This window comes from Dermacentor andersoni, chromosome 3 (genome assembly GCF_023375885.2).
Source record: "Dermacentor andersoni chromosome 3, qqDerAnde1_hic_scaffold, whole genome shotgun sequence".
Classification (NCBI taxonomy): domain Eukaryota; kingdom Metazoa; phylum Arthropoda; class Arachnida; order Ixodida; family Ixodidae; genus Dermacentor; species Dermacentor andersoni.
In genome coordinates, this window is record NC_092816.1 from 171,226,072 (window position 1) to 171,253,325 (window position 27,254).

Consider the following 27,254-nt stretch of genomic DNA (forward strand, 5'->3'; position numbering starts at 1 on the left):
TTCTCAGCACCCAGTCAACTGCCAGAAGTGACTCAAACACAAGCCACCAGTAAGTGGACATCAGTTGCAATTTCACATTATGCAGTTGGCTGCTGCCTTGTACTGAGGCTTTTTTTTTTAATGAGATGGGGGGGGGGTGTCGTTCTAATGTACATTTTGACCACAAAGGTGCGATTATGCCTCACAGAGGCATATATGGTTGCTATTCTCTGCGAGGGACGTGTTCTCGTGTTCGTGAAGCATTTGTGCTTGGCAGTATTGTCGCCCAATGAGTCGGATATAAACACTAACTCGCCACTGCCGGCAAGTAGTTGCGAGAAACGCAATATATTAGGTCGCTGTAAAGTTATCTCATTAATTCAAAGGAAAGATTTGCAGCAGGAAAAAAGGTTGCTATTCCAGGTAAACATGTCTTTTTCTCACAAGTTATTTAGCCAAACTGTGGATGCGTGAAATTCGTGACTTATGAATATATCTTAATTTATCCTTTAGTAATGCTTCTAAAAGAGACTAGAAATAGCACGTGACTACCTCTCCAATCAGCAGATCATACACTTACAGTCATAAGTGGTTGTTCCATGCAGTCTCGGACTCTATATAACCTTTCCTTTAAGCAGCATTGGAACTGGTGGCTGCGTTTTCAGAAGTGCACTTGGCACTGTATATGTATGTGTGAATTCGGTTTTCTTTGTATGTGTCGGCTCACTGACACAAACATTGCAAAAATCTGTTGTACCATGAGGCTGACGACGCCTTCTGCTGCTAGAAATGCGGCACTTCATATTTTATAGTACTGCATGACATTTAAATCAAAGCTACCACATAAAATGATCAAGAAAACTAACCGCTGTTATAGCTGTTTTCCTCAAAAAAAGCTTGTCCTTTATGGGCTGTGTTAATCTGAGCTCTCCACCGATGTTTCAGTAGTATTATCCCTTAGTGAGTGAGAGATTGGGGGCAATTAATCGTGTTAGTGTTTAAATGGTGTCCTAATTATGTGCATTTGTTCCAACAAAGTTGTCTAGATCACTTTATTGTGTAGTGTAAAGCTTATGAAACCATCAGCAACTACCGAGTTGCTAACATGCATATGCATTTGTCACTATACAGGTAGAGCTCGGCTGTACCACTGCAGTGCTGCGGAAATTGCCAGCACCAGCGGCTTTGCAACAGCTGTTTCGCAGCATTTCGGTATGTGCAAATTTATAGTTATGTTGGGATGGGCTAGTATTATGGACCACTGCTACTCTGTATTGTGACAGATCCATATGATAAGGGATGTAATGGGCACACTGAAAGCCTTTGAATGTTTTACTATGGTACATAAACGGGCTCTCCTTTTCGTCACTGGAGCAGGGGAGAAGAGCATGCAGGCACTCCTGAATGTACATATATTTCAAAACATGAGAGAGACATATATACACACACATACACACACATATACAATTAAAGTAAAGGCAGGGACGTTCCATCTTTCATGTTGAATTGACTTGTACAGCGCGAAAATACAACACAGACCACAGAGAAGCACACATGTTCACAGGTTTGATGCACACGTTAGTTCAATAGATTTGATACTTCAGGTGTGCTGTTTTACACAAGGGGAAGAGAAAGGGGAGAAAACCAGAAAAAAGAGTGGAGTGGAAAAGAAAGGAATCGTGCCAAAAAGCATGAGAAGCATCGTGCAGCCAGGATCGCCAGCAGGATATCTAAAAAGCACTCTGATAAAATTACATACAGGACAACCTTACGTATAGTTTCAATCAACTGAGATCACATGCAGCCACTACTGCAATCAAGTTGTTTCCTTATGTCATATGAGGGAATAATGTGGGCCCAAAAAACTGCTTAGAGCTGAAGGATTATGTTCCATGCTAGCCTCATTGCCTGCTTTTTTATCATATTGTTATCAGCTGCTTATGTTAGGGACAAAAAGTAAGAGTACGAACTGTTTCCTGATTCGCCATTCCACACAACATGTCTTTGTGACTACATGTACATGCAGATGATCCATAGATGAAAAATATTCAGTACAGTAGAATCTCATTACAAGATAGACTTGGTTGTAAGAGACATCTGAAAATGGTTTGGTTGGTTTTCCGATGTTTGCCACGTTAACAATACTGTACACAAGAGACACCTTTGTTACTAAGGATGAATTTTAAGTATTCACTACTTCGAAGGGACACAACCCAGACACATTCACTTCGTGCACCTTGTGTGCTCCGAAGGGCGTAAAGATAACGCAATCCTCACACAAGTCAATTGCGCATGTGTCTTTTAGCATGAACTAGAAAAGGAGGGCAACGAGGACAGTGCAGGGCAGAAAGTGTCGGCAGTTGAAGCTGATGAGCGTCTAAGAGCTCCTCAAAGGTACTGCGAGCAGCAAGGCTTGCAAAGTGAAGTGTTTAAATTCCAGAAGTTGGGAAGGAAGCTAACACAATCTACAGTCACTAAAAAGCTGCGAATGTCTTCTTTAAAGGGCCCCTAAACCACCGAGGTTGAAATTTAGTTGCGGTGTTGCAGTTGTACACGATAAGTCAACGAACAGGTAGCCACGAGAATTTTTCGAAACGGTGCAGTAATAGTGGAGCTACGTGTGTTTGATTATCGAAAAGTAGTCCCCACTCATTTTACTCTTTCATCTGGTACACGCCATCTGGACAGTATCGTCTTTTCCTCGCCTAGTACACCTCCAAATGTTACGGGACAGGCCATCACCAACGAGTTCTGTTGCTGCCGCGCTGGCCCGTCATCCTGTGAGGGGTGGCGCTAATGACCTCGCCAATACAATGGAACTGTATGGTGACTCGTGTTGAAGAGCTTCATAGGGAGACCCTTCTGTTGGCGTTTCTGTTCTTTGCCCCCATTGGCTGCCCACAATGGCATCGCGAGCAACACGACGAGGAAGAAGGAGTGTGTGTATTTGCTTGCAGGCCTTGCCGGCAGTCGTACTCTTTCGTTCGACCAATCGACAGCACCGGAAACTGGTGACATCATCAGAGACAGCCTGGTGACGTCGGGACAAACTGGGGGGGGGGGGGGGGGTGCTGGATAGGTCCAGAGAGGCGCACGGGGTCGTTTTCTTCATATTGTGGTGCTCCCGCAGTGCTACGCACTGTGGCTTTTGGCTTCGTCGATTGTGACGGCATTCTGATTTCGATACGCGTGTTTACTTGAAATGCTCAAAAAATGTCGAGAAGTGGTTTAGGGGCCCTTTAAGCCAACCTGAGCAATTATTCCTTCAGATATATCTAAACATACTTTAGTGATGATGCATAATAAAGTGATCTAGTCTGGCTGCTCAGTGTTTTAAAATTTTTGGTTTCAAGAGACATGTTTCCCGTGCCTCTTGAGTATCTCTTCTGATGAGGCTTTACTGTAATATACACACACAATTGTGTAACTCCTCCTGCAAGTATTATTCATTAAGCCCGGTAACTGATGTGCAAAGTTTGTGGTTAAGTCTTGATGTCCGTACTTTTTAGAGCTATGTTTATTAATTCAGGCTGTTCTTATTGGTTCTTCGATGCAGGAGACAATGCCTACGAAATTACTGGCCCTGATGACGAGAGCCCTCAAGGGGCAAACGACATCTCTGTTGCAGAAGTGAGCCCGATACCGCTTGAAGTTACCATGACAGATGACACGGCAGCAATAGATACAGAGACGGCCATGTCTACTGCAGCTGCAACAGTGTACGAGGCAAGCAGCAGTGCGTCAGTATCAGCAGCAGTGTCAGAAGGAACCACATCAGGTCTGGTAGAGCAACATGTGTGCTATCACTGTGACTTTTTTGTAGTGCATACAACTCATTTGCTCAACATACAAAAGCTTTTCACCACGACTGTGAGCCAGTCTTGTGCAGCAAGTGCAAGACTAAGTTGGGCGTTATAACACAGTACAAGCATCACTTTAAGATATGCAAATGCAAACATATTACAGTTGTTGCCTCCCCAGCCAGCCCACATAGCGACAACAATGTGGAACACATGGTGGGACGCACCTCTCCCCCATTATAAGATAGTAGAGACTGTCAGTGTTGTTTCTAGATTGACTGGTCTTTGTAGGCAACTAGAAGGACAACACAGGAGTCATAAGATTGTTGTTGATGTAGTTGTTGAAGAGGTAAAAAAGAAGTTTGATGCAGCTGAAGTGCCAACTGATATTGAGCAAATCAAAAGCAACCACCTGAGAAAGAAATACTATCGAAATTTGGGTATCTATGTGCCGCCAACTCTGGTAAGGATGGCATAGGACAGAAGTGTGATGAAAATCACACAGACACTGCTGTTGCATCACTGGCCACAGTGACCAGCGACTTGTAGGGCAAGAGAGTCAACTGAAACTAACATTATGACATAGTGTCATGCTCCCATATGACCACTCTTCTAGATATTTTGCAAGATACAGCTCAACCTCTAGAAACGACACTGCAACTTGTCTGTAAAAACGCTTTCACAAAAAATTATTCATAACACTATTAACATAGCAGTATCTTTCTTTTGTGTCGGTTCGAGGTTCTCGGGTGTCCATTAATGCAAAAATTGAGGAAAAAAAGAACATTTGTCTTACTTACACCTTTTTAACAAGTACGAGGGGGACAGAACTTTTCTAGTCATGCATCATCATCATAGTATCAAGTTTTTAAATGGCTTTTATAATTATTATTACCAGTTATATCTGAGTGCATTGTATGCACGTAGGTGTAAAATCAGGTCAGTTGGATCAGATGCCTTATGTGCAAGACAGCCCTATATTCAAGAAATTTGAATTAAAATAGTTACGTTAGAGACGCAGTCTTTCAGCACTTTATTGCCTGTGGTTTAAGCATTGCTCAATACTTTTGTGGATGGCAGTTTCAACCGGCGTAGCACTGCACTTTGCCACAGTCACATGTGTCTTCAAAGCGGTGTTTACCATTTGTGTTGATCTGTTTGTGTATGCATAGAGCAAGTTTATAATTTATATTTTTCCGCATTCTTGTGCTTGCACTAAGCTTGTATAAGGCAGTTACAAAATGTGCGTCACTATAACGAACTGTTCTGTTGAGCTTAAACTTGCAAATAATCGTGTTCAGATGGCCGCACTTCTATGTAGGTGCACCGCTAGCTTTGTGTATTGTTCTCATGTTTGTATAAAGTTTATATAAGCTAGTTAAAAAATGTATGTCACTAAGCATTGCGATATTCTTTAAAGAACTGCTTGGTTGGTTTTACACTTGTGAATTAGTATTGAGGCGGTGGTATTCCCATGTAGGCCCACTGCTAGCTTTCTGTGTCCTCACGTGTTTGTATTAAGTTTCTACAAGGGAGTTACAGCATGTACGTCACTAAGCGCTGTGATATTTTTTAAAGAACTGCTTTGTTGGTTTTACACCTGTGAGTAATAGTACTCGGGTGGCACTAGTCATGTGTAGGTACACAGGGACCATTTGTATACATTATGCTCATGTAAAGCAGTTACAAAGTGTATGTCACTAATCACTGTGATATTTGTTGAAGAATTGCTGTGATGGTTTTACGCATGTGAATAATTGTGGTCAGAACACAGTACTTGCGATGTATAGTTGAATTTATACAGTGCCAAGACATGGGTTGTATACATACCAAAAGAAATGCATGTCATTATATTGTTGTGATTATTACTGTTTGGATTTTATTAAACTGTAATAAAATTGTTTGTTGTATCTATTGAGGTATGGCAATTTGTCATGCAACCAAACTGAGGACCTGAACTTGTGCATACAAATAAACAGCTAATTTAAGAGTGTACTGCTCATATTCTGCTAAACCAGTTTGACAAATCTTGTACTACAATGCTTCAAAAATGACAGAGCTGACTGGGATGTACAGAAAGAGTTCTGCACTGGCTGAAGGACTGCCCCACACTGGAGTTGGTAATGTTGCGTTTATTGGAGTAGAACAGAAAGTGCACTTCTATTAAAAATGCGAAAGTCGGTGCAGGAACATAAGGCAGACGAGCAGATGTGGCACATTTTTTTCAGGGCCCTCCATGCCTACTACTGCATTTCTAGTTTCCTGTGCTCTGCGTATAAACCCCTGTTCAGCCAAGGTTTTTATTCCATGACAGTTGTTCTACTGGGTTCATAGCAATATTGAAGAAAAAAATTCAGTGGTGTTCAAGGACTTTCGAGGCCCTGACACAGTAACTTCAAGGACCTCGTGCGATGTGTGTAGTAGTTTGGACAGGCAATAACTTGTTCAACAACATCGTTAACTTTAATGCAAACAAAAGAAAACAAAACAAATCGCATTTCACTGATTTCAAACATTTGAAAGACTGCTAATTTGCCTTTCACCGCCCACCACTAAAATGAATGAATGAATATTTGATGTTTAATGGCGCAAGGGCCAGATGTGGCCAAGGAGCGCCATGCTAATGATTAATGAGTTCGCAGTGCTTGATGGGTTTTATGGTCTTAATGCGCCGTGGCTGTAAAGGGGCCTAAAAGAGTTGATGCAAATTCCATAAAATGTACAAGTAATAAAATTATGGGAATGACTATTGGCGTGTACTATGAACATAAAAATGTATTGAGAAAGGATGATGCAATATATAAAATATGTGATTGTCTAGATGTATAATATTGTCTAGAGCACTACTGCCTCACCAGGGCCCTTGAAACGCAAGGGCCTAGAGGCATTTGCTATACAGAGAATCTATCCTAGCGATATCCTCTGGAAAGAGGATGCGCTAAGAAATGAATGGGCTTGTAACATGTAGTACAACATCTTTTAAAAAAGCGAGGACTGCTTTGGTATTAAAAAGCGGTTCTTCACCAAGAAACATAGCCGGATGCAGGGGAATACAATGGCGGTATGCAAACGGGAAATGTTTCCTCCTGTCTCTTTCGGCTTCCCGGCACTCCAGGAAGACATGGAGGACGGTCAGCCGGTCGCCACATCTACCACAGGTTGGAGGCTCGTTACCGGTCAAGAGAAAATTGTGAGTGCCAAATATGTGTCCTATTCTCAGTCTAGTGAATAGGACGTCTGTTCTTCGTGTTTTCGTTGTTGGCTGCCAGAAACCTAACTTAGGCTTAATTACGTGAAGCTTATTGCTCGTTTCTGCGTCCCACAAGCGTTGCCAGTGGCTTCGCAGTTTGTTTCTGAGGAAAGGCTTCATGTCTGTAGCAGGGACTGCAGCAGAACGAGTACCCTGCGATGCCATTGATTTGGCCATCTCGTCAGCAAGCACATTTCCCTCGATTCCTCTATGGCCAGGCACCCAGCATATTACTACGTGTCTGTGTGATAGATAAATATTGCATAAGAGCGAGTAAAGTTCTATGAAAACAGGATTTGTATGCTTTTGTAAAGAGTTCAGCGCTTTTACAAGGCTTAACGAGTCTGTAAATACAATTGCTCTGTCGAGTTTTAATTTATTTATATGTTTTACTGCAGACAGTACGGCATATGTTTCTGCAGTGAAGATACTCGTTAAAGGGGTTCAGCACGCCAGATTCAGAAAGAGAGTGACCAACAGCAGCGTAGGATACGCCAGCATGGGATTTGGACGCGTCTGTGTAATATTCGTAGCAGGAGTACTTCGATTGAAGCTCTCGGAAATGCATAGCAATTTCAAGCTCAGGAGCGTGCTTCGAGACCTCTACAGAGGATGTGTCACATTCTATCATCTGCCACTCCCAGGGCAGTAATAGATAAGCAGGAGCCATTAAGCGATGTTCGAGAACTGGAACATCCATTTCTTCACTAAGTTCTCTTACACGCAGCGACAAAGGAAGTCTCATGGAGGGTTTGTTACGGAAGAGTGTTTCACACGTTAAGTCGTTTACTATCGTGAAACACGGATGTTCCTTATTAGAGCGCACTTTAAGAAAGTAGGTGAAGCTGATGTATGTTCTCTGAATATGCAGTGACCACTCGTCTGACTCTGCATATAGACTTTCGACGGGGCTTGTTCTAAATGCGCCAGTGGCGAGGCGGATACCCAGATGATGAACGGGGTCTAACATCTTTAGCGCACTCGGTGCAGCAGAGTGATATACTAAGGCACCATAATCTAACCGTGATCTAACTAGGCTCCTGTAAAGATTCAACAGGCACCTCCTGTCGCTACCCCATGTAGTGTGGGATAGAACTTTAAGTAAGTCCATGGTTTTTAGACATTTTGCTTTAAGACATCTTATGTGTGAAATGAAGGTAAGCCTGGAGTCAAGGATAACACCTAGAAATTTGTGTTCTTTGTTAACAGGAATTTGTTGTCCACCCAGTTCTACACAGGGATCAGGTACCAGGCCTCTCTTTCTTGTGAAGAGAACGCAAGTACTTTTGTGCGGGTTAATTCTAAATCCATTTTGGTCTGCCCACTTGGACACCTTGTTTAAGCCCTGCTGTACCTGTCTTTCACATACTGTAAGGTTGCAGGATTTGAAGCCTATCTGTATATCGTCTACGTAGACGGAATAAAAAATGGCTGGGGGCAGTGAAGAACGAATTGTATTCATCTTAACGATAAAGAGAGTGCAGCTAAGCACGCCTCCCTGGGGTACACCAGTTTCCTGCGTAAAAGGACGTGACAGTGCATTACCGACTTTTACACGGAAAGTACGATTTGACAGATAGCTTTCGATTATATTCGGCATATTTCCACGGATGCCCATTTCCGACAGGTCTCGCAAAATCCCGTAACGCCATGCCGTGTCATAAGCTTTTTCCATGTCAAGGAATATCGATAGGAAATACTGCTTATGTACAAATGCATCGCGGATATTTCCTTCAATGCGCACAAGGTGATCGGTTGTTGACCGCCCTTGTCTGAAGCCACAGTGATAAAGATCGAGTATATTGCTGAGTTCAAGGAAATGTACGAGTCTGCGATTAATCATTTTTTCAAAGAGCTTCCACAGACAATTGGTGAGAGCTATCGGACGATAACTTGCTGCTAAGGAGGGGTCTTTCCCCTGCTTCAGGACAGGAACCACAATCGCCTCTTTCCATGTAGATGGGGGTATCCCGCAGCCCACAGAGTGTTGAAAAGTGTAAGTAGTGTAAATTGCGTGTCAGTATGTAAGTTTCTGATCATGTCATACATGACTCTGAGTCAGGTCCCGGTGCAGTGGTTTTGCATGTATTCAAGGCAGCTCTCAGCTCGGCAATACTGAAAGGCCGGTTATAGGGTTCATTCTGTCTGGATTTTCTAATTATTGGCTTACATTCTTCTGTTTGTTTATATTTGAGAAAGGACTGAGAATAATGGGTTGAGCTCGAGACGCTCTCAAAGTGCTCCCCAAGTGAGTCTGCCTGATCTTGCAGGGTATCGCCTCGTGTGTTTGCCAGAGGGAGTGATTGTGCTTGTCGCCCTATTATCCTAATAACCCTGTTCCAGACTTTGGCCTCATCTGTGTACGAGTTGATGCCCGATAAAAACTTCTGCCAGCTTTCTCTTCTGGCCTGTCGGCGGGTTCGCCTGCCTTCGGATTTTACTTTTTTAAAGTGGATAAGATTTTCTGCAGTGGGTGAAGCGCGTAGCAAACCCCACGCTTTGTTCTGTTTTTTACGTGCGATCCTACAATCGTCGGTCCACCACGGGACACGCCGTTTGCACGACAGGCCATTTACTTGTGACATGCATTTAGATGCGGCATCTATTATAAAGGCTGTGAAATACTCCACAGCTGCATCAATTTCTAACGAGGAGATGTCATGCCATGAGATACCAGTAAGAGTTCGAAATTTGTCCCAATCAGCTGTCTCAATCTTCCACCGAGGTGCCTGTGGTGGATATTCGTTTTCTTGAGGTGTTCGTATTAGTATGGGGAAGTGATCGCTTCCGTAAGGGTTCTTTGTAACTTCCCATTCGAGTTCGGGCAGAATAGAAGGAGAGACTATGCTGAGATCGATTGAAGAAAAGGTTCTGTTTGCTAGAGAGTAATATGTGGGTTCCTTCTTATTCAGAAGGCACGCACCACAAGAAAAAAAGAACTGTTCAACAAGACGACCTCGCGCATCTATACGAGAGTCGCCCCACAGGGAGCTGTGCGCATTGAAATCCCCAAGTACAACGTAAGGTTCTGGCAATTCGTCTATGAAGGACTGAAATTCATGTTTGCTTAGTTTGTAGTGTGGGGGTATATAAATCGAACAAAGGGTGAAGAATTTATTTAAAAGAACAGCTCGAACCGCCACTGCTTCAAGGGGCGTTTGTAGCTGTACACGCTGACAGGAAATATTTTTATGAATAAAAATGGCAACACCGCCTGATCTTCGCGATCTTTGCGGAACTTGACATACTGTCGGAGAAAGTTTGTGTGTTGTCGTTTTAAATGTGTTTCCTGTAGACACAGCACTTTTGGATTGTGTTTTTGGATAAGCTCTTGCACGTCATCAAGGTTCCTAAAAAGACCTCTGACGTTCCATTGAATAATTTGTGTCGCCATTTTGAAAGTAAATAACTGCTGTGTGTATGGAAACGGAGGTGATGCCTTAAGTTACAGAGCTCTTTCGAGGCCCTGTAACGGGGGTTCTGCTCTTTCTGGAGCGTTCGAGCGAGCCTCGCCGCTCCTTAGGCGCTTGGTGCGCCTTGAGGAAAGGTGTAGTGTCGATTGCCTCTTGTGAGGCGCCGGACACGTGCTCTTGCGAGCGAGAATTTACCAGCGAGGGCCCTGCCTTGGAGGGCAAGACGCCTGCGCCCACCAGCCCGGAGGTCGATGGGGCTCCCTGGGGGATTTGGCTGCGCCGGCCGTTGCCAGCGCTGGAAAGGACCTGGGAGGTTGAGGCAGCCTCGACTGCGCCCACCTTTGGGGTAGATGGTCCCCTCTCCTCGGTTGGCGGGGCAGCTCTAGCTGCAACCGCCGCGGGGGCAGATGGCGTAACTGCCGACTCACTTACTGTGGGTCGGACAGCCGCTGGAAGCCTTTGTGTCGCTGCCCCCTGACGCGTCACATCGGCAAAGCTTTTCTTGGGTAGGTATGAAACCCGCCTGCGTGCCTCTTTGAAAGTGATATTTTCTTTTACTTTTATGGTCACAATTTCTTTTTCTACTTTCCAAGATGGGCAGGACCGCGAGTACGCGGCATGCTCGCCATCACAGTTGACACAGCGTGGGGTATTCTGGCATGTTTCAGAGGAGTGTTCGTTTTCACTACACTTGACACAAGTCATCCGGCCTCGACAGTTCTGTGAGCTGTGGCCGAACCTTTGACACTTGAAGCATCTCAGGGGATTTGGCACATATGGCCTAACACGAATCTTGAGGTACCCGGCCTCAATGGTGTCGGGCAGAACACTAGAGCCGAAAGTGAGTATTAGGTGTTTTGTATGAATTTCTTTCCCGTCCCGCCTCATCTTAATTCGTTTGACACTGATGACGTTCTGATCACTCCAGCCCTCCAGGAGTTCAGTTTCAGATAGCTCTAGCCAATCAGCATCGGACACGACGCCGCGGGTGGTATTCATGGTGCGGTGTGGGGTAACAGTAACCGGAACATCGCCAAAGGACACTAGTTTAGGTAGTTTTTCATGCTCTTTCTCGTCACGAAGCTCCAGTAGGAGATCGCCGCTTGCCATTTTCGACGCTTTGTAACCAGGTTCAAAGACTTCAGTCAGGGATTTCGATACCAGAAAAGGTGAGATCATTCTCACCGTCTTTCCAGATTGATCAGAGTGGACGACGTGAAAGCGAGGAAAGTTACATGTTCGGTTGCCCGAAAACTGAAAGACTTCGGTGCTCCCTCGTTTAGGAGGGCGATCAGGAAGTGGGGGAAAAGAATTTTCCATGGATATGCATACTAAATTTGGCAACAGCGCCGACCGCCCACCATGGAGCCCAACGAAGGGGACGCGGCAGAGCTTGCATGCAAGTCTGCACGACGCCAGTCGTACACCGCCACTATAACCAAATATGGTGTATCCAAGGTTGGATAGCCACACAGGGTTAACCCTTGCCGCAAAGAAGATGGAAGTAAATAGAAGAGAGAAGGAGGCAGGAAAGGTGGAAAGTAAGGGAATGACGAAGGTTGTAGGAAGAGAGAGACAGGAAAAGGCGACTGCCGATTTCCTCCAGGTGGGTCAGTCTGGAGGTGCCGTCTATGTGAAGCCGATGCCGAAGAGGTGTGTTGCCTCCCCCGGGGGGCCTTAAAGGTCCAAACACCCAGCATCGGCTCAACCTCCAGGATCCCCTTTTCCCCAGACACGGCTAAGCCGCGCACGGCTACACGCGGGAGGGTCCAACCCTCGTGTGCTCGGGTACGTGGTGTCGCAACACACCAAACGCCTGCTGACGCAGACGCCCCTGCGGGGCGCCCACCACTAAAAGCACACAAGGAAGCATTTCAAGAAAGCGCTGGAAGTTTTTCTGCAATAGCACAATTAACTACTTGGACCTACAACATTTGCAGTTTTTGAATACTGCTCGGTTTGACAGTGTATGTGATGTTATCTATTGCCTCAGCTTTTCACCATCAAATAAGCAATAGTCATTTCTAATTTCTTTTTATTGTATCTGTAGCTCTCGATTTACTCTTCACGGCTTCTCTTCGAATGCCTCAACTGTTGAGCTTCCTGCTTCTGCTCCTCCAAGTTCATTTGTCGCCGGTTCCATGCGCATAAAACTGGTATCTGCAGCTCCTTCGTAATTTCAACTTTAAGTATGTCGCTTTCCTTCTATTACCTCCAGAGACAATTTTCTGTGACATGCGAGAGAGTGTCACAGAAGCGAAAAAAAGCGCTTGGCAATGTCTGCTAAGTCTAGCCAAGTGTACATGTTTAAGGACTTTTTAGTACTCCTAAAAATTAAAGGGTTTTCAATGCCTTGAAAATGGCATTTTAGAAATAAAGGATTTTCAAGGATCGCTACAAACCCGGGACTCTAGCACCTAAATAATTTTACAAGCTTATTTTGGCATGGAGTTCGGAAATTCATGCTTTTTAGCTAACGCTGCACTATCGCTGTACATATAAGCCACGAGAGCGCAACCATATTGGAGTAAAGAAAAATACTGAAAGCTTTTAATACCACTCTTCTTTTTTTCTATGGAGCTTCGTATTGCCTAGTTAAGTTTACGAATGTGCCTGGTTTTGGTTGGCGTTTCTTCGACATTTTCTGTGAGAAGCAAATGACTAACCCCCGTATTCAGAAATGTATCTTAATACAAAGCTCATGCTTAATTTAATATAAACGACACCTGGTGCGAACGTCCCCCAAGACGCTTACTGCCTTTCTTTTGGTGCGTTCACGACTTGCGTCGTTTAGATCAAGTCAAGCATGGGCTTCAAGTTATGATGCATTTCTGCATATGGGGGTAAGCGTGCACAATTCCGGGCAACGCACTGTGCCATTGACACTGAGAGGAAACGGGGAAAACAGAGTTAACCACTTATGCTCCTAAACTTTTGCGTACCTGTGGTGTGCGTGTATCGTGGAAGAAGAAACAGCGCAAACACAAGGACGAAAAAAAGCATCAACCACACCAGCGCTTCGTGGTGTGGTCCATGTTTTTGCGTCGTCCTTGTGTTGCGCTCTTTCTTCCAAAATGCTCAACCAACTAGCCGGCATGTCCGTCCTGTGCATATATATATTGAACACACGCATGAGTGTACATGGTCTTCGAAGCTTTTAGAACGAGCACTGCCACAGGATACGAGCAGTGCACACGTAACAAGTGGACACATTAGTCATGTAAACATGCGTGCCAATGCATTTGACGCGGCTATCGGCATAAGCAGTCTCCAAATGCTGGAATGCATTCGCTTCAAAACGCTAACGATCCGCTGCTTATGCAGGACAACAGCTCACAGCGGACTGAACCGAACTCTAAACTAATGCACTTGAAAAGAACGCCTACACGGCAGCGTGAGGCACGTCGAAATGCCTGGTACTGGCGCCGCAGTTGACCATATACGAATGGAACTGGCGGAAAAAAAATAAACAGAAATGCCCACCAGTATACGCGCGAATTAAATTCACGTACGTGGATGGTTGGCGCAATACTTTGTATCCGCGTATTTTCGGAGAACATGGACTGGAGAAGCACTCGATCGTGAGCTGAACGGCACATTTGTTATTTTCCTGCGGTGACGACAAGCCGTGAATAGTTCTCACGTTGTCGTCTACGTTGTCTTCCTTCGTTAGTCGTAGCTAGGAATGCAAATGATGCAAACGCAAACGTATTCCAGTACACAACAGCACAGCACACTGCAGAGAAACCCCACCCACCGCAGCCGATTCCTCAAATACATTTGGTATATATATAACCTCTAAAAGAACACGATTCAGTGTGGCGGCGCTGTGGTGTAATGGTTAGGATGTGTGCTTTGAATTGTATAAATGAAAGCGTACGCGGGTTCGAATGACTCACCCTCTGAATTAATGCAGATTAACGGTATACAATGTCTTGAACAACGAAGAAAAAATTTACGTTTGCAATTTCTTTTCTTGCTTTGGAATAAATATCTAGCTATTAACCCTTCTCCATATCTGTCGCTTTCAACGTCAAGGCATACACGCCACCATCATCCTAATTCCCTGACACCGTATTTTGCGCGAACAGATTTATTCAAGTTATCATTTTTCCCTCGCACGGTAACCGACTGGAATGATTCCTTATTGCCTTTCGCCACACTTTGATGTTTTTTTTTTTAACTTTGTTATTATTGTTTATTGTTTTGTTGTCATTTGACCCACCCTGCTTGGACCTGTACAAGGTTTGCAGTATTGAATAAAGAAAGAAAGAAAGAATCCACATGATGTATAGAGCATTGTGATTCCTCATAAGTATGTGATTCCCTTGAAAATTGTATTCTAATTAGATTATGTGACTCCTGATTGTGAAATTTGCGAAGATAGTTGCGGATTAAGTGTTAATTCGCTTTTTTTTCTCCGCAGTGGCGTTCTGGACGCATAGGCAGCTTCAGAGCAGTCATGCCTCATGGTAGGCAGCAAACAGCCAGGAAAAAATTACTTTAAAATCCTGCATAACTTTGCTCACGCCTATTCTGAAGGCCGCTTGGAATTGGGCCAGTGTCTCTGAGGAGCCGCCTAGGGAACAGTATATCAGCGGCCCTAATTTGATCTGATGTCCTGCCTGCATGCGTGGCCAGGACTTGGCTAAGAGGGTATTGGGAAGAGTACTAGCACTCTGTTCTGAAGGAGTACAAGCACTCTGTTTGGGGGAGTAGAAGTACTCGGTCTGGCGGAGTACTGTACCCCTGCGGGGAGAGTATTTGCGCTCTGCGGAAGATTACTAGCACTCCCTGTGGGAAGAGTATTATCACTCTGCGGAAGAGTACTAGCAATCCCTTGCGGTGGAGTAACAAAACTCTGTCAAGAGGAGTTGACCTACTCTCTCTCAAAGAGGGTCGATCTACTCTCGAAAAGAGAGTGAAATATGCGACAAGCAGCTACTCCCTCAAAGAGAGTGCCCGGAACACTCTTTGTTTTTAGAGTGTACAAGCAACCGCTAAATATTCTAAGCTTCAACCCGCCCGAATGCATGACACTTGACGACTGTCGAGTTGTTGAGGTATTGAGTTCCTCGAGGACGTTTTTGACTTCCTTACTTTTCTCTTCCCCCGAAGTTCATATGTACGTTGAACACAGTTCTGCAAGTTCCATCCAGACTTCCGCTATAAACAAGCAACTGGGCGGCGTATTTGATGCCTGCACTGGTCCAGAGCTAGAGAGTAATAGGCGTGCTTGCTGCAGGGCTGTTGAAGTTGTTTTGTTTAGACTTTGCAGTATTAACCACACGTCACTGCACCGTCATTCTTAGCAAGCTGAGAGCTTAAGAAATCAGCTTCTCGGGCCACATCGTGCTGCAAGGCACTCTTTTGTGAAGTCACCATCCCAATCAGTCACCCTCCCAAAATATCCCAGCGGAAAGCTGGGATATCTGGAAGGGTGCCCCCGGAGCTGCGACAGTATGCATTATTTACTTTCGTAAAAGTACGTTGCTCCGCATGCTACTTCCGGTTTAAGCCCGCTGCGCTCGTCTTGCTGTCAGCGCTCGAAAGATCGCCGAATTCACGTGAGTCCTTTGGCTCGAAGTGGCGTCTAACGTTGTACTCATTCTTTACTTAAAGGGAAGCTGAAACGGTTTTCAATTTCCATGAATTGCTGGGATTGGGAAGAACAGACTTAATAATTTACGGTTCCGAAATTTGTTTCTTCGTTTTGTTAATATAAGGGGCGGAAATCGCTTTCTAAATCACCCCCGCGGACACGCCCCCATCGCTTCCCGGAGCGCCGGGTGAGGTGGTTGCCAGAGGAGAGAACCGGCGAGAGTGACGTCATTCGCGGGGACCGAGCTGCCGGACCGGCGGGCTGGCATGTGCTGGCATGCCGCTTTCCGTCCTGCGCTTTACTGAACGACGCTACGAGAGATCTGCCGCCGCCGCCGCTCACGTTTGTTTTCTTTTGCGATTTTTGTAAACTGTTCTTTCCTTCTGTGCTGCGTGAGTGCCGACAGCCAAGGGCGCCCAACATGCCCTCGTTCTATGCAGCATTCGGCTGCGCGAACACAGGCGGGCGAGACGATGTGGTGTTTCACAGGTTCCCCAAGGACAAGAAGCTTGCGGCGCAGTGGGTCCGTGCGGTGAGGAGTGATAATTTCTTGCCGACGAAATCAACTGTGCTGCGCTCGGACCATTTCCGCGACAGTGACTATCATCGGAGCTTGACAACGATGCGCGCAATCGGTATTCCAGTTAAATCGGCGCGACTGAAGCCCGGCGTTGTTCCGTTGTTCCGCTTGAGATACTTCTTGCAGTGGCTGCGTTCGCACTTGGAAAAAGTTCGGTGTTTCTTGACCCGATATTTGAGAAAATTTTCCATGGATAAGCTCAGTTCTGAATGAAACAGAAAAAGAATTTACCCAAAGAAACAATCCGTGTACTTATAGGGCTGCTAACACTTTCTTTTAAATCTATTTTCTTTTCGTATTTTTTAATTGCAGCCCGTCGCGGCAGCTTCACGTGCATGCTCGCGCGAGCAAACGCCGCTGGCACGCTGCGAAGCATAGACGGATACGCGCGCAGTAATAAATTTTGGTGACCGGATTTCGTGCGTATAGCTTCCACAGCGTTGCACCTGAGGTATGAAATGGAGTATAGGCTTGCCTAGTGACATTCGACGTACGGTTGCACTTATCGTATTTACCACACGGCTGTGCTAAAACTGCCTAATATCTTTATGTCAACACTAGCATGGAGCACGCATACCGATTCTTGATCGAGCCACAATCGCAAAGTCATCGAACCATAGTATGAATATTGCACATATAATACCTCTGGCCATCTCTGGATGTGTATGATAAGCAACTTCCATGACTGTACCTCGCAGCACTGCATGTGCGCGCTTTCGAACGCGGCACTTATGTTCACGATCGTGTATCAACACTGAAAAAACCACGGGACTTTAGACAAGCAGCGGCAAGGTGCTTGACATCGCGGAATGGCACCCGTGTTTACAATCTAATGAGAAGTTAGTGCTTCGGCATTCTTCCAGCAGCAAGTTCCCAGTGACACTTTAGCGCATTTTTTCGCCCGTCATTGGAACCTGCAGCTATATGAAAAAAAAAAAAAAACATATGTACCAGCTAAGATTTCCAACGCGCGAGAAGGTGCACACATCGCTCTCGCTGTTGGCACACTCAACATCGCCGTTGCCGCCATCGTTTTCCGTATCGGCTGTCGGTTCGACCATGTACGGCGAAAATACAAGCTGTCCGACACAGCGAGAACGTTCCATAATGCTTACAACTCAGCTATGAAGCCAGAACAGAACAGCGTGCTACGCTCTGAAACGGCGGCGCCGAGCGGCGATCGCCGCGAACGACGTCACAGCGGCCCCGACCAATCACGGGCAACAGCGGCGTTCGTGCGATGCCCTGAGGCGCTGGTGCGCGTTTTCTTGAAAAAACAGCGGCTGGCGTTTGTTTCCACCCTTTTTGAGCCAGATATTCGTGTTCAGGGGACTCAAAACTGTAGAATGCCGCAGAGGACTCATTTTTTTCGAAAAGTGTTTCAGCTTCCCTTTAAGGGGAATTCGACACAGTAGATAAATGCAACTTGCCGCAATTTCACCAATAGAAGTGCCTGCGCTCAGGTTCAATTTGAATTTCCGGCATTTCTGGGCGATACTTCCCTTCGTTGGCAGCACGCTTATTTTTCAATAGGGCCATCTGGAAACTGCAAGCGCTGCAAGATAGCTCACGCCGCCTTTCGTATAACCAGCGAGTCGTTGCCATCTAAAAAATACCGAAGCTCTACGTAAACCAACGTTTACATTTAGCATCAACAGGTCTCCCGCGAGATGTTTTCTTTTCTGCTCCGAGCTGCTTGCTTGCAGACGCGCGCCAATTTAAATACATAATTTCTATTGTAAATGTAACAATTCTCATGTGCACAGTGTCAAGATCCTCAGGGGGAAACACGGCTGCGAGCCGCTAAATATCCTGTCGCGGGCAGCATGCGGGAAGCGCGCCGTACGCTATAGCCAGCGGGCTGCCCTAGTTTAGAAGAACAATCAGTTCGGATTAAGCGGAGACCCTGTGCACGTGATCATTATGCCTGTTTGATTATTTTCGGGTGACATATGTATGCAGTATATTTCGTTTACATCCGAAAATAAACGTAGTCGTAAGTCAGCGCCTTGTGTGTCCCGCTTATTCGTCTCGTCCTCGTCACTTCACGCTGGTCTTCATTCTCTATGATACAGTTGGAATTATTCCCTTACCCGCCGTGCTATCGCAGTGGCTATGACGTTGCGCTGCTATGCTCGAGATTGCAGGTCAGATTGTAGTCGCTCACGGCCGCATTTCGGTGGAGGCGAAATTAAACTAAAAAGGAAAACCCTCTCGGATCAAGATTTAGGTGCACATTGAAGAACTCGACTATACGTTCGGCCTCATAATGAGATCGGATTTCGGCACGTGCGACCCCAGGGTTTATTTTTAAATTTATTTCTCGTAAGGTGACAGCTGACTTTAAATAAACAGTTGGTAATACGAGCATCGTTTCTGAAGTGCGGTGCTAGCTGACGCCATCTAGCTCGTCATTTTCCCCGTATTTGTGCCATCGAAATTTTTATGTAAAATTCTATAGCAAGGTACAAAATTCAAAATAAAAAATTCACTTCAGCGCATAACTTTTCTTATTTAACAACGACAGTGTTTCAGCCGTTTCTGACCAGTATTATACAGTCTATTCAAGTGCTTTTACTCAGACTATGGTATAAAACCGATTGAGTACCTTTTGCAGATAGTTTGCAGGTAGTCGATTTCAAACACGTACCGTGAAGAGCTCCAAAAAGTACAGTCATGACCCCCACGTTAGGCGCAAATGCCGACAGCATGAGACTTGTCCAGAGAAGAATGCTGCCAAGCAGGGAAATTTGGAAAATGCTCAGGAAGCGCTGGAGCAACGAAACGACGAGACCTGAAAGGTAATAGGAAGGCATCAGTAAAGAATTGTTATTTTAAGTAATTTCGTAATTGTTACAGGTCATTTCTAATAACAGCGTTTTTTGTCCACGGTATCCCGTGTATCACGTTCTTCGGCGCTGTATTGCCAATAACGGTCGGTTTTGTAACACCAAATGCTGACCAGCAATATAGTGCCAGTGAAAGCACTAATTTTCTTTGTAATAAAGCATTCTTTTCGTCGACATGCACTTGGTGCATTTAATTTTGCCATAGATCAACCTACAAAGCACACAGAACTCTTCAGGCCAATTGAAATAAAATGTTGACCGCGTAGAAAGCGCAGTTTAAGGTGGTGTAAGCGGAGATAATCTTACGTACGAAAATGGCCATCTTCGATACAATAACGGAAGAAATGTCGCTATTATCACTCGCCACAAGTGACGCATGACCCAGAACGCGCGGCTCTTTAGCATGACCTCCGAGATAAGACGGCCCCCACGGATGCGCGCGGCGCGATGAGAAATCTCGTAGGCGCTACGGTGGGACTTATCGACAGCGGGTCCCACTGGGTGAATGTGTCGGCTGCTTAGGTGCTGTTTAAAGACTGCTTACAAGAGGACTATGCAATTACCAGCCCTGTGGCTTTGCTGACATTGCCTTAGTGGTATATTGTCACGCTGTAGTGAAGGTGACGAACACTCAAGCGAAAATTGTACACGAACAGGAGTGCGACTGTCCGCGGTCGTTCCGAAGAAATTCCGAAGCAATCTCGAGCTGCGGAAGCGAGAAGCGGAAAAACAACGGGAACAACGAGCGGATGAAGCCGAGTGACGACACGTGCAGCAAAAACTGGCTGAGACAAGACAGCGAGAAAACGAGGCTCGGAAATTTTCCGCAGGCTCTCGCCTTTTTGTGTTACAAGAGTGTAACACCAGGGGTGCTATGCAGGATGCGCCGAGTTCGGCGAAACTCGGGATCTTCACGAGCTCTGGCGACACCCCAAGATGAAAGCACGAATGGTACCGACACACAGTTTATCTTTCGACAAGCCTCCAGTTTCATTGGTTTATCTAGATTCACTCTGGGTGCCTATCATTCCTTGGGCGTTGCCTTCTGGGCGGTCGACAAACTGGGGCTCACGTGATCATACCGTCGGTGCATGGTCGCGCCTTCTTTCACTTGTTTGTCGTTCCACCGAGTGCATTACACGCACAAGCGAGTTATAAAACAAATGCATTTGATACAATATTATTAGTTAGTTTAACGTGGTTTAAAAGCATTTTAAAGCTTACAAGATGTACACTGAATGTGTATTCGACTAACTTGTAATTTAGTACGCTTCGCATTATACCACGAGGGAACGCTGTGGTGGCGTCATCACATACATTCATCGGGCGAGCATGGCGGCTAAACGTCGAAGAAGCCCAGTGTAAACAAGCTCGTACAACGAGCTTGCAGTGCGCGACGTAGTGATCAGGCTCGACGATGACCACTATTTCTTGGATAGTTCTGTTCCTCCGTGAGCCATCTTTCCGTGCACCCCGAAAGACTGCGAATAGCTTAGGCGATTTTACAGATCGCAACGCGTACCTACTGTTCACGGCACAATCCCGAACAAACAACTTATCCGGTGCTGCTTCTGTGAGTGCGCTGAGTTCCTCCACTCTGCGTGACTGCGAGCGTCACGAATATTGCATAGTGCGTGCAAAAGGAAGACAGCCGATATAGCTACGATGCGACAAGGAGGTGGTGCCGACGATGGATCTCGCAACCAACACAGTGACGGAGGCATCGACAAACTGCAGATAAGTATATTTCTACTGTTTCATATTTAGCATAATAATAGTGCACGGATTAAGTCACTTTCGTAGTAACGAACTGAATGTCCAGCAGTTTAAAAAAGGCATTGAGAGCCAATGAGTGTTCGTGCTTTTACATGTACGTGGGCCCGCGAAAATATGGAAAAGATAAAGGTAACCTTCACTAACTTCGTGATATAACAGAAATTCATCAGTGACATTCAGCCCGCAGAATCTATGGAAGAGATCTTTATCCAGATGAAATATCAATAACAGGTACTGATATAAAGCAGGAAACCTATACAAAAATTTCATGGGTTGAACAGCAGATGGGAGGCATTCCCGAATCGTGATCGCCACGTTACCGACATCCTTGAAAAATGTTTAGAATCGTTGCATTCTACCGGTTATGCAATATGGGACATAAACCTGGAGGTTAACAAGGAAACTTGAGAAGTCGAGGACTGTGCAGAAAGCGAAGTAACAAAAATTGTTGGAGATAGCATTAAGGCAGGAAGACAGTGGCGTAGTAAACCGTGGCAACTGGTATGCTAGTTGAGATTAAGAAAAAAAAATTGAATCGGCAGGCAGGTCATGCACGTCTTCAATCACTTGTTGCCAATTTATAACAGGTGATTACATAAGCGTGACAGAATGAATGTCAAGAACTGCAGCCGAGGATGGTAGAAAATTGCGTAAAGGGACAAAAATATGATGTTTGTAGGCATAGGATGCAATCAGCTCGCATAAGACGGGATTGTAGTGAGCGGCATTGGTTTTGCAGTGAACAAAAATAGGTTTGTGGTGCTGACAGTAGAGACTCGTGAAGGTGCGAGGACACCTCAGCTATTGGCACACTAATAAAAATTACAATTGGCTCTGAAAAAACCAACCCGTTATGAAAAATAAAGCAACGTTGTCCCGACAAATTGTTTTATTATGCATACACTAAAGGCTTCCACAGTTAAGGGCATTTAGTACCAATAGTGCAATGAGCATTTTCATCTGTAAATAATGGTTTATATGCGGTTGATTCATTCCAACAATCCACCTTTTTTGCAGCAAAACATTCTGCTGCTGGAGGCATTCAACCGCCTGGTGGCAGTAGGCGAGCGCCAGGCATGTGCTCTTGAGAGTGTGGCAAGGTCCAGAGGGCTGCTCTGCAACAGTAGTATCAGTGCCCTCACTGCTCTCCAGTCGAGCCCCCAGAACACACCTTATAAAGGAGCTTTCAGTTTATTATTTTGTTTATTATTCAAGAGCATGAATAAAATTATTGCAGTAAACATTGTGCTGTGCATATTGGGAGACTTGTAACATGCACTTGATGTCTCTTCAAAAGGGGCAAAAACGTAAGACAACCTGTGCCACTCTTGGACCGTGTAAATGAAAAAGACACTAATGCAGCATATACGTCGTTGTGCTGTTTGTTCTTTCTATGTGCAAGAATACAGTGGGTGTTGATTGGCCACAAGATGAACGGTGTGTGTATTTCACAATGAAAAGACAGGAAACGGCATGACCTTAATAATGCTATCACCTATAGACTGTGCACATGAATGCAACACTCCCCGATTTAAACGTGCCATTACATGCATGTTCGATACCACATATTCTTTAACAATGTCATATAGTTGCATGTACTAATTTTCACACAGCTTAAGCGCATGCATAGCTCACTTGTGATGTATCCATTTCATAGGCCAAATAATTGTACACTTTGTCCTTTTGTGTTGTATGAAAAGCGGCATCCGCTAGTCGGATACAACTTCAGAAGACAGGAGAGGCCCTGCGCAGATGAACAAAGCACAGCACCCGATTGCCTCCACGTCTAAAGAAATAGTCCCTCTCCAATGAGTGGGTATTAGTGCGTCCAGCGGCACGATGTCAGTGTAGAGTGTGTGCCCATTGGTGCAGGCTTGTGTTCACCTGCCATTGAAATGCAGATTCTGCGGCCTCCTAAAGTTGTATCCGACTATAGAATCACGTAATGCCTTGCACTGGTTGCATAGACTTTAGCAACTTGAGAGCACACAATGATCAGGAACAGAAATCTTTAAAGGCACCCAAGCAAAGCTGGCTGGCCACACTTCCATTATGAGGGGCTGTAAACAGTTCTCGCCAAATATTCCCATGACATCCTTGAAAAAGAGGTGGTGTTTGGCACTTTAGAATCAAAAACAGATTACAGTGAATGTTGTGTACCACGTTAAACAAACTGAGCTTGGTTATCTGCACAGCATGTAATGAAAGCTTGTGCTTCACATAGGAAACAAAGTGCTTTGTCCAGTACAATTGTCGAGTTCGCTGTGGCACCTATTATGTCATCAGTGTCAACATACAAATTTTCAAAGGCCATTCATTTCACCATTATTTTTGTATGATGGTTGTTTCAATTAGTGCTTGTATTACATGAGCCGGTGGATTTGAAAGCAAAGCTTTGTTTGCAAACCTTCAGACTTCTATAATTGTGTGGCAAGGCACTGGCATGGTGTCGAATAGCTCACACTTCCTTGGTCCTGCACCAAAGAGGCCCAATGCTCTATTTGAAGTTGGATCGCGCAACAATTCGACGGCACACAAAGAAGAGTAACACACACAGCAGAGCGTTCTGCTGTGTGTATTTCTCTTCCTCGGTCCTGCACCAAAGAGGCCCAATGCTCTATTTGAAGTTGGATCGTGCAACAATTCGACGGCACACAAAGAAGAGTAACACACACAGCAGAGCATTCTGCTGTGTGTATTTCTCTTCTTTGTGTCCCGTTGAATTGTGGTGCAATTCAGCTTCAAGCTTCTATACGGATACAATGAGTCTTCAACCTCACCAATGATCTAGTTATTAAGCCACAATGGCACATATCTTTGAAATGTCCCAACACGAATTAGCTCTCCAAGAAATCACCGCAAGCATAAAATTTTGCTGCACAGGTGTATGCACGTGCCATATTCTGTACCACTAAACTCGCAGGAATCAAAGGGGCAAGCATTAACAAGCCTTACTGCTGCCGTTACCATCATGATGACACCAATAGAAAGACAGTGCTGCGTTTCAGTAAAGGGAGTGCCGGAAGGAAAGGCGTGACAGCGAGGCTTTAGGCTTACTATAAAAATAGCATTTAACAAGACATGTTCAATGCCAAAATATGCTGTATATCGCTCATCCTACTTTGGCATTGCGGGAAGCTTTTACACGTTTGAGCATATCACAGTTCGTGTAATCATTGCTCTAAAGCTGTACAAAAGGTCTATTCACTGTGCAATCTTTATTTTTACCATGGCGGGTTAAAGACCCACTTTTCATGGGCATCTGCACCACATTTCTCCCGATATGTAATTTTGCCTTGGTGGTTCACGACATCTTCAAGCACACCGAGTTCTGCAGAGCATTGGATCTGCATTGTTCTACTGCTGAAGAATTAGAGCCCCATTATGAGACGAAAATATACGATTTGTCCATACAGAATAACGCTGCCCCCCTGAAAAGAAAATACACTGAACCACTGGCACATGCACCAACAGTGAACACAGCAAATACTCTGAAGTATTTTCTTCATGCAAGCCAGCACACTAAGATTCTCAATGCATTTTCATTTTGCCGTAAATGCATAGGCACAACCGTCTTGGCGCGGCATCCGCATCTCGCACTGCAACGAATTGTGCAATGCCTTGCTGTTTCATAGTGCGGCCGATAGATGACGCATAACCAAAATTCAGCATTATGCATACTAAGTAACTTGTACTAAGTAATCTCATAAAAAAAAACAAGTTCTTTATGAGATTAGCATTCACAGGGAACTTCACACAATTTATGATATCCATTTATCTATTTATACTTCATTAACCTCTTTCCCCAAAAAAGTGAGCCATTTGGAAGGCACCCTGATAGACAAGTAGAACAATCGGTAAAAAGTCAGCAAGCAGCGAAAAAGTCAGTATCATAGGCTGCCGCGTGTGTGACGTCGGTAATGCAAAATTTAAGTCGGCTACACAGAAGTGACACCTTTGGCAATATGGTGCGTCTAGAAATTGCTTCAATGCTAATCACAGTAACGCTAACATTGAAGGCACCTTAATTCCTACGTACGTTCCGTCGGCACACCCGACTACGTTCGTAATGTTTCCGCGAAGTAAGAAGCGTTCTTTTATAAATGCCCGCTCAGCCGCAGTCTTCGGGAAAGCCAGCCACCGCTTCCGCACTGCCGCATCAATCAACGCATCAGACATCTCTGACACCAAGGCTCACAGTAGTTTGATGACGTCCAATGTAACGCTCGGCGCCGACGCTCCCCTTAAAACTCCCAGTCCCATAGAAACGGAGGGCGCAGACGACTTGCTCTTCAACGGTGAGCGAATGAAGCCCGCCACGCTGTCTCCACAGACGAGAGTCTTCGCCTAGCTCGTCACACAGCCAGAGCACTGATGTCTTCGACAGGCCAAAATGACGCTGAAACTCCACGGCGGTCATGTACGCGAACGGGTCCAGACGGTCATACTGACGCTTGCTGCCGCTGGCTGCAATAACACAGGCTGCTGCTGCCGCCGCCATGTTCCCGAGTTGAACTCGGCGGGGGTTTCGCGATGTACGAGTTTAGCACGAGTTCGCCTGTCAATCAAAGTCAGAGGTCACGCCCCGCGCGAGGCATGTAACTCTTGTGCGCACACCCACCATGGTTGGGCCACGCCCAACTTATCTTTCGGCAACAGCGACGCGGTGCCGAGCTGAGAGGCATCAACAATGTTCACCACCGACATAAAACACGCACAACACACTGTCATCGGTGATTTAGTACTGTGCACTACTATCAAAAACAAAGCGTTGACTGTCGCTGGCTTATGCATATATCTTCTCGGGCTGAGACGGCCCCACAGCACGGTTTCATTGCCTGCATTGTGGCGACGTAGCGCACAGTAAATAATTATCGGCACGTCACTGTAGCTGCTTGAAAGGCGTCGATGCGCCGAGGGTGACGAGGATGCTGAGGAGTGCGTATCGCACTAGTCGTTTAAGATGGCTGCTCTGTCATCGGTGATGTATCGGAGCCACAACGTCGTAAACACGATCAGCGTCCGAGAATCGCTCGCTCTTCTAGACCCAGTGCAATGGCATTTCTTCATCACAAGCACTGCGCACTCAACAGTTACAACACCTTCCTCAGTTCGAAGTCTCATTTCATAACGGCACACAAGAGCCCTCACCTGCCAAAATGCGATTGCTGCGGTGTCGTTACGATATCCTTCTGCGATCGCTGCTGGCTCCAGCATAAGTAATCCGCAAGCACCTTGGTGGGCACAAAATACTCATATACTGCGTACATGCGCTCAGACGCACTTTCACTGGGCAAGCGATGACAAGCGATGAATTGTGTCGATGGGAAGCACGCACTTCTTCGCAATGCATCGCCGAGGCTTCGCGCACAAAGATACACTGGTACATTTTCACTAAACTGCGTCACTACGGGCACTACGGACCGCCATTTTTCAGCGACAGCCGTTGCTCCCGTATTTATGACTAGTGTGTCGTTTTTAGTTGGTAAAGCGGGGGCCTTAAGGCGTCTGCGATGAACAGCCGTACCACGGCGCTGCGTTTCTATTCCCCTAATACAAAAAGAGTGGTGAACACTGACATTATTGAGAATAGCACTGTAGCGCCCCTAGGCGACTTCTCACCGCATGAACTGCCTCGTGCGTGCGACCCGGTTCAATGTACCCGCTTCTAAGCTTTCGCCTCACTGTCGCCACTCGCGGCAAGAAGTGCAAAATTTAATGATTTTCTCGATCTCCGTTTGTCATCAGAAATTTCTAGCATTCAAAACGAAAAACAGACACTTAAAGAAATAAAAATGTTCGTTATTTCATTCGTTGTATTATAACGTATTCGTTTGAGCGAAAGCGTAGCTGCAAGAATGCGCCGCATGTACCCTGTTCGCATTCGATGGAGGATAGAAAGATAGTTGCCGAAAGATGAGGCACGCCCTTGACGCGCCCGGGAAAGGTGTGGCAAGCGGCTCACGGCAAGTGTGCAGACAGACAGCGGGACAGTCACGGTATTG

At 45.5% G+C, this 27,254-nt stretch overlaps 1 protein-coding gene and 1 long non-coding RNA gene across 2 annotated transcripts in view; one reads left to right on the forward strand and one right to left on the reverse strand.

Annotated features, from left to right (window-relative positions):
* LOC126524466 (uncharacterized) overlaps positions 1-27,254 on the reverse strand; it is a 116,813-nt gene that overhangs the window by 59,505 nt on the left and 30,054 nt on the right. Inside the window, exon 3 of the mRNA XM_050172780.3 lies at positions 19,275-19,418. Coding sequence (XP_050028737.2) covers positions 19,275-19,418 — 144 coding nt within the window. The remainder of the gene's footprint in view (positions 1-19,274; positions 19,419-27,254) is intronic.
* On the forward strand, positions 1,111-5,697 carry LOC129383076 (uncharacterized). The gene is made up of 2 exons (XR_008611015.1): positions 1,111-1,191; positions 3,536-5,697. It is a non-coding gene; the product is annotated as an uncharacterized lncRNA (long non-coding RNA).